Source organism: Mesoplodon mirus (genome assembly GCF_964341445.2).
Source record: "Mesoplodon mirus genome assembly, chromosome: 1".
Classification (NCBI taxonomy): Eukaryota; Metazoa; Chordata; class Mammalia; order Artiodactyla; family Ziphiidae; genus Mesoplodon; species Mesoplodon mirus.
The window spans coordinates 38,780,045-38,788,538 of record NC_138976.1 but is presented as its reverse complement, the minus strand read 5'-3'; the positions used below and the strand labels follow the sequence as shown (position 1 = coordinate 38,788,538).

Sequence of the window (8,494 nt, the reverse complement as noted above, 5' to 3'; positions counted from 1 at the left end):
TTGCCATGCAAGCTGTTCTTCCACTTGGGCCAGATGATCCAATATATCTAATGGTGTTTTAAGTGTCAGTGGCAAAGAGAGATGCTGTTTGGAGCCATTGACAGACTCCAGTAGGCAAATCATAATGCAGACTCTTAGGCTTTTGGAGCGAAGTTATGGTATCCTCTGTGGATAACTACTCTTCTTTTGAGAAACAGTTTTTAGCTTGCTACTGGGTCTTAGTAGAGAATGAATGCTTAACCATGGGCTACCAAGTTCATGAGCTGCTCATCATGAACTGGCTATTACCCGACCCATCAAGCCAAAAAACAGCACTCCATTATCAAGTAGAAGTGGTATATATGAGACAGCCTGAGCAGGCCCTAAAGGCAAAAGTAAGTTACATTAAGGAGTTGCCCAAATGCCTGTAGCCCCTACTTCTGCCTTCTCTCTCCCAGCCTGCACCTACAGCCTCATGTGGAGTTCTCTACAATGAGTTGCCTGAGGAAGAAAAAACCTGGGCCTGATTCACAGATGGTTTTGCATGATATACAGGCACCAAGTGAAGTGGACAACTGCAGCACTAAAGCCCCTTTCTGGGACACTCCTGAAGGACTGGGGTGAAGGGTAATTCTCCCTCTGAGCAGAACATTGAGCATCTGGTTGTTCATTTTGCTTGGAAGGAAAACTGGCCAGATGTGATTATATACTGATTCATGGCCTGTGGCCATGGTTTGGCTGGATGGTCTGAGACTTTGAAGGAACATAATTGGAAAATTGCTGACAAAGAGGTCTGGAGAAGAGGTATGTGGATAGAGCTCTCTGAATGGGCAAAAAGCATGAGTATATTTGTGTCCCTTATGAATGTTCACCTAAGCGTAACCTCAGTAAATCAAGTGAATAGGACAACCTGTTCTGTGAATACCAGTCAGATTCTCTTCCCAGACACTCCTGTCATTGCCAATGGGCTCATGAACAAAGTGGCCATTGTGGCAGGCATGGAGGTTATGCATCGGCTCAGCAACATGAGAATGTGAGCTCCATAAGGGAGGAACTGTGACTATTTGCTTTACTTGTGTCCCTAGAGCCCATACAGTGCTGTCACATAAAAGTGACAAAATACTTGAACGAGTAAATATATGAACTAGAAAAGTTTTAAAAAGTAGTACTAGGGAACGAGACCATGGAGCAGCTCTTGGTAATAGTTTCTTACTTATTTAAAAATAGAGATGATCATGGACATTTGTGAAATTCCATGCTTAAAGTGAAGTGATGGGATACCACTAATATTTGCTTTTTTAAATCCCAGAAGTTTTTTTTTTTTTTTGCTTTTCAGACTTTTATATCAGTCAAAAGGTAACTGAGATTAGGAAACATGGCCAAATTAAAGTTTTACAGGCAAAACACCTAATGTGGTCTTATTACTCTAACTTTCATCAATCACCAACCATTAACAGAAATAGGCAGGCTATAATTGCTTTTAAGATTTTGTAAACATACCTTGGAGATACTGATTGAAATACCTGCTATGAATGGAGATTTCCTTATTACAGAGCCCTTTCCCTCCCCTAAGAAGGTGCCCAAGTTTTAGAGCTACATACCCGTGTAAGCCAATTCCTTCCTCACATTTGCTGAATTCTCTCTCACCTTTCCTTATTTCCTTTGCACTTTAACTATAATAAGGAACTATTTAAATATCTGGACTATAAGTAATACTGGTAGTTAAGTTTGTACTTCAGATTTTTGTGATGACCAAATTTGTTTCCAGTTCTATTTATTTCAAGTCTATTGGCTCCTTTGAAAAATCCTGTTAGATGATAGATGCGGTTTGGAACTTTTTGCAAGCTTAATATATTTGAAAGTTATAGAAACACCAAATATACTAAAATATAATTTAGACATCTGCGGGGGGTCTTCTGATTTGACAGACTTGAAACTTTTATTAAATAAAAAGCCACCATACTTTCATTCAGTTTAGCACCTAGATGTTTCCTTAGTCTTTAGTTGTTCCAGGATGCTGTACACAGCACTGAGTTAGCCTGCTGCTGTAATGTAAGATGAAGGAATCCCTGACCGCATGTGGTAGACTGTATTTTCCAAAAATGGCTGTGGAAAAAGGCTAGTGAAGGTTTTGTGGGATATAAAGTTCCAGTTTTGCTCCATCACTCATCCCCTTCACAATGGATTATGGCTGGATTAAATATTTCTGCAGTTTATTCCTTGTATTTCCCTGATTGGGAACATGAGATTTTTAAAAACGTATACACGTGCTTCTTCAGCTTGCAGAATGTAGGTATATTTTTACTATTTTTTTTCTAATAAAAATATATGGTTTCTGCAGAACAGGTTAAAGAAAATAATCATCCCTAATTCACCCAGAAGTTTGGCATATATCCTTCCCATCTTTTAAATATACAAAAATACTGTTTTATTTGTATTTACTATCTGTGTAACCATATGCTTGGGCTGTTTTGTTCCTTTGAGTTTTTTAATTCAGAGATTAGGTAGCTAAGCCCAAGTTTGACCTAGTGATCTCTCATCAATCTTCTGAGGCCAGAGGACTATTTTTCTAGGCCAGCCTCATTTCTTATGGATCTTGAACAGATTTCTCCAGTTACTAACAAGCACCTAAAATTTGTTAATCACAACCATTAAATTTACTTTTGGGAACACTAGGTAACATGGTTGACATAAAATCTGCATACTGGGCTTCCCTGGTGGCGCAGTGGTTGGGAGTTCGCCTGCCGATGCAGGGGATGTGGGTTCGTGCCCCAGTCTGGGAAGATCCCACATGCCACAGAGTGGCTGGGCCCGTGAGCCATGGCCGCTGAGCCTGCGCGTCTGGAGCCTGTGCTCCGCAACGGGAGAGGCCACAACAGTGAGAGGCCCGCGTACGGAAAAAAAAAAAAATCTGCATATTTATAAGTAGAATATCTGCAGAGCCACCCAGTGTCTTTCTCCTAATGAACCATTTGCAAATTCAGTTATATCTTTATAGCCCAATTATATACCCCAACTACTACAAGTTAATGCATTAAAAAGAGAAAGTTCCACCTTTACGTGTTGAATTAAAATTTATTGTAAAAGGCAAAGTTTTATGTATCCTTTTAAAAAATGAAAATTCAAAAGTCTTAGAGTTAAGCAATGAGTCTTCAACATTATAAAGCTATTTATAACACTAATTAAAGTAATGGTTGGGGCTTCCCTGGTGGCGCAGTGGTTGAGAGTCTGCCTGCCGATGCAGAGGACACGAGTTCGTGCCCTGGTCTGGGAAGATCCCACATGCCGAGGAGTGGCTGGGCCCGTGAGCCATGGCCGCTGAGCCTGTGCGTCCGGAGCCTGTGCTCCGCAACAGGAGAGGCCACAGCAGTGAGAGGCCTGTGTACCGCAAAAAAAAAAAAAAAAAAAGAAAGAAAGTAGTGGTAACATCTAACCCTTATAAAAATGTCACAGAATTCAAATCACAACTTGGATCCTCAATGGTTCAGTATCTTATCTTATACAATAAGGGTTTGGTCAGTTTTAAGATAAAATTCCTCCAGGTATGCTGTTCTCAAGTCCTCTATTATCACCATCCATCAGCTCACACAATGGGATAGCTGGCTGCTGTGGCAATTCCACAATGGTTGTTCTTGTCTTTGGCCATTTTTATGTAGCCATTCCAGCCCCATTCTGGACCCCAACTGAAAGAAGAACGTTTTCCATTTTATACAAAGCATCAGGTACACATTACCTTCATTAATAATAATAACAACTAATAATTAAAATAGTGCATAGCATGTATCAGGTACTATTCTAAGTTCTGTTACATATATTTATATTAACTCCTGTGGGTCCTTATCTTAACTTTTTAAGATAGGAAACTGAGGCAGAACTGGCATTCCAATGTAGCAGTCTGTCTCCTCAGGCTCATCTCAGTTAAAGAACTTTAGCTGTGAAAATTGATCCTCACAACCCTCAAAGACCTCTGAGAGCTGGGAGTAGAATGCAATGGCAGGATATCAAATGATATCAGAAAGGATGCACAGAGGCCACTGGACTCTTGGACAATCTTTCAGACTTAAAGAATGAGCAGAGGCAGATGTTTCTGCCCACGACTCCTTGTTCAAAAATTAGAGACAGAAAAAGGAAACCAGCCCTCAACTCTACAGGTGCAAAATCCTTTATATGAAACCCCTGGAGCTGGATGTGTTTCTGAATTAAGAAAATTTTCAGAATTTAGAAATGCAATGTTACAAATACATAATAATAACCCCAACAAACTTGCTACAGAATCTTATAATCACATATCAGTATTTCTGTGTTTAAGTGGGAGAAAGACTTCTGGGATTTCAAAATTGAGCTTTTTGGGACCTGGAATCAAATACTGCTTCCAAAGAAGGATTCCCTTTTCGATTTAAAATATAAATATAACATTTGGAGTTTTATACCTGTTCTTGACAATCCAAAATTTATTTTTATTTGAATCTGTTCCTTCAAATCCATAGCCAACCACCAAAACACCATGATCCAGGTCTTTGCTGCTGCAGTCTGAATCATAATAAATCCCTGGGAGAGTAAAATTCAATGTTAGGGTGAGGAGTTCCAAGTGACACATGACAGTAACCCAAGCTATCAACCAATTAAGAGAAGTATCTCAAAATTCAGTGAAATGTCATAAACAAATTCCAAATAAGACTTAAATATTTGACCAAAAATAGTAACAGCTGATGAAAAGGAAGAAGAAAAATTTAACTCACTAGAAATCAACAAAATTCAACAAGATCTTAGATATATTTTCTACCTAAAAAATATTTCCAATAATAAGACATAGTTATCAAGGTTAAGGTGATTTAGGCATTCAACTACTAACTACTAATATTAATTAGCATAATCCTCTCTACTCCTTGAATGCCAACTAAGAAAACAGCACAAAACAGAAAAATACTTGAACCACAGGGTTCTTTACAGATCTAACTACAATAGTAAAAAACTTTTGGAAAAAGGGACCAACAATTGAAGAATAGTTACATAAATTTGGTTGTATACAAAGAATTAATTACATAGCCATTTAAAAATATTTATGAAGTCTGTCATCATGAGAAAATGCTTAAAGTATAATGTCAAATGGAAACATCATTGTTATTAAATGCATACACTCAAAATTCTACAGTCCTAGAAAACAGGACTCCATACCAGAGTCAATCATGGTTATGTTTTCCACTTTTCCCTGCCTGAATTTCTATAATAAAAGACAAACACCTACCTGATTTATAGAACTGGAAGGATGTATGGCCTGCATCAATAGCAACAGAGATGGGCCCCACAGTTGCCACTGCCTTCATAAGGGCCTTCTCCCGCTGAGGGATGTCCACGAAGCCAGTGTCATTGACGGCAGAATACTCGGGCTTATAGTTACAGCTATTTGTTTCCTTTTAAAGATAAAGGGGAAAGAGACTTGATTCCTACCATCCACCTTATGAGTAACATGAATTATAGGACCATAAGACTCAGCAGTTTGCAGCTTAATAATTTCTAAGTCAATTTTGTTATAAAGCAGCCCAGCAAAATGCTATTGATTGGTTTGAAATCGAAAAATTAGTAGATATTTCTTCAGTAAGACCACTTAGGTCTACCTGGCCATAAGAAATTTTTCACTATGGAGAAATATGCATTATATGCAGAATGGTGTACATATTCTCCATGTTACATGGAAGTAAGACAAGCTATGTTAACCATCTAATCAGAGACCTGTGCAACAGCTGATAATTTATAATGACAGTTCTGACAGTTTACATCTAAAATGTGAATGCTGAATAAGATGTCTGTTAACTCTGAAAGTGTTCAAAAGCAGAGCTGTAATGACAAGGAGTTCCTTTTACCCTTCCAAGATATGGATAGGATTCCTCTGAGTCCAGGCCTCCATTGTCCTTAACATACTGGAAGGCATTATCCATTAAGCCACCACTGCAACCGTCATTGCCTTGAGGCCGAGAGCAGTCCACCAGGTTCTGCTCACTCAGTGAGACAAGTTTGCCAGTTTTCCAGAACATCTGTCCTTCAAGGGCGCCAGTGGCACTAAAAGCCCAACAAGAACCACACTGACCCTGAAAATAAAAAAGCCATCAGTTTACAAGACAAAGACCAACAACAGCCCATACACCTAAACATTCTTAAGAAAATCTGAATCTGAATACTGTCATACCTGATTCTTCACAGGAGTTACATAGCCTTTCTTAGTCCAATCCACAGATTTGGGGACTTCAAGAAAGAGAGGTTCATGGAACACTTTCCCCTTCTTGTGCTTATGGTTTTGAAAGCCATTCATCACCTGCTTAAATTCTTCACTGGTCTTTAAGGAAAAGTAAATAAAATGTTGAAGAAGTTATTTTGCTAAAGTACTGAGAAGAGGAGGCACAAAAAGTTCAGCAACTCATGCCACACTCACCATGTCACCAAAGGCATTCATTGCCATGGTGAAGCCTTGTTTCCCTTGGCTGTATTCCTGATTGTGTAGGTCAATCATTTTCATATTCTTCTCCCACACTGCTCTCCTCCATCCTTCTTCATTCTAGATGCAAACATATAACTGGTCATTTTTACTTCTGTTTAAAACCCAACGCATGTTCACCAAATGGATTTGCAGACAGAGAAAAAGAAAAACTATTGTCAGGGATGGCTTTATACTTCTGAGAGCTGTTCTCCAAACTCTAACACAGGAAAATATGCCCACGCTGTGCTCAGAAATAGGTGCCATTAAGTTACTGCCTTGATAAAAGCTAAAACAACTACTCCAGAAACGACTCTCTGGCTATAAACTCCAACAGCATGGACCATTGTGGGGTCCCTCTGGAAATTTTCTGATGTTACCAACCATGCCATACAGTCTCCCGTGTGTTGCCTTCCACTGGTACCAGTGTGTATCTAAATTTTGATCAAGTTTTGGAGCAGCTGAGGCTATTCCCAAGCAAAGGGCAGTCAGGAAGAGTGAAGGATTCATGTTTCAAAAACCTAGGAGGGAAAAAGAATTAGTATTTGATGAGGCCAATGCTTTAAAAAAGCCATCCTACTTTCTCCTGGATGTTATAGCCACTGTGGTAGACTAAGAACATTTAAATGATCTTCTCAAATATTTACGGAAAGTCTGTGAAAGAAGGCTAAAGATATGGGTGGAGAAAAACAGGTCAAAGACTTAACACAGTGGAGGTATTTGATTCAGCCATCAAAATGAAAAACAGGCTGACAAGTGCTATAGGAATTGAAACAGACTTCACTATGAGTGCAATGATAATTTAGGTTTTGATAAGAATTTCTGCCACGACTTATGTGTCGGAATCTTAAGGCAACAACTGGGAAACCGTTGTTCCAGGTTATTTACTGAACGTATAGAGGTGACCCAAGGATTTTATTTATCAGGACGCCTGATCCTAAGTAGGGACAGACATGGATCTCAAAGAGTTAGATGGCTACCTCACACCTTTCTTCTTGGCTAATAAACAGCAGGGAGTGAGATATGCCTTCGAATCTCTGCTACCTAAATTGAAACCTTTCTAAAAAGCCTTCCCAGGAGAAGGTGGGCAGGACTGCACACAGCGCTGTACCGTCCCTACCCTTGTCCTGTGTAGCCCACACCCCCTCCCTCGCCCTCCAGACCGGGCACGCGATCACGTGGCACGACGGCGCCCAGAGCCTCCAGTTCTCGTGCCCGGTCAGGGCCAGACTCCTGGGGCTCAAAGAACCCGCCTGGTTTGAGCCCGCACCCGCGCTGTAGGCGGGGCCAGGCCAGGGACTTGCTGCCCAGCTCCCAGCCCTCCGCACACGCCCGTCGCTTCCAGAGCTGTTTACGGCGGCGCAGAGAGCGACGGGCCCCTTAGCCCGGAGTTCGGGGGTCACAGTGCCGCGACTGACCCGAACTTGTGCCTGCCACCTCCCAGAGGCTGACCGGCCTAGGACCTCCCCCCGCCCCGGGTGGCGTCAGCTCTGCCCTGGGTTTCCCAAATAGCCCTGCCCCCTTCCCCACCTCAAGGCTACCAAAGCTTGAGGGAGCACCGACCCAGCCTCATCAACTCCCGGCGGGCAGACGCTGTCGTTCCTGGGGGTCGCGCCTGCCCCCTCACCCGAGTCCCTGGATATCCCTTCCTCCAGTCCCCGTCCCTGACCCGCCTCGGCCCCAGACTAGGTCGCTGACCTGCGGCTGCCACAGCTGCGCAGGCGCACTCCACGGACACACGTATCTCTCCACAGGTTTCCGAGGCCGAAGGTTCTGGCCGGGTCGTGCCTGACTCTGCCTTTAAGGCCCTGGTTTGCGGCCCACCCGCCCCCGCCCCCACCGCCTGCCCGCGCCGCGATTGGCTGAGCTGGCCAGTGGGCAGGGCCTCCGGGCGTGAGTACTCTGCGCTCGTGATGCGATTCTGTCCCAACTTGTCCCAGGGAAGGCAGTGCTAGCCTCAGTGGAACCGAAGACGAAGAGCTGGGGGCCCCTGGGCAGCGCTGAGGAGGAGTCCGGCGTCTCTGGGGACCTGGATCAACTAATTAC

General features: G+C 42.4%; 1 protein-coding gene across 1 annotated transcript; it reads right to left on the bottom strand.

Annotated features, from left to right (window-relative positions):
* Positions 1 to 3,034: 3,034 nt before the first annotated feature.
* On the bottom strand, positions 3,035 to 8,260 carry LOC309802417 (procathepsin L). The gene is made up of 8 exons (XM_082617969.1): positions 8,147 to 8,260; positions 6,833 to 6,969; positions 6,407 to 6,529; positions 6,164 to 6,310; positions 5,841 to 6,065; positions 5,225 to 5,390; positions 4,410 to 4,527; positions 3,035 to 3,662 (listed from the first exon to the last, which is right to left on the bottom strand). Exons 2-8 carry the CDS (start codon positions 6,956 to 6,958, stop codon positions 3,563 to 3,565), a joined length of 1,005 nt encoding a protein of 334 aa, XP_082474095.1. The 5' UTR covers positions 6,959 to 6,969; positions 8,147 to 8,260; the 3' UTR covers positions 3,035 to 3,562.
* Between the last annotated feature and the right edge of the window lie 234 nt (positions 8,261 to 8,494).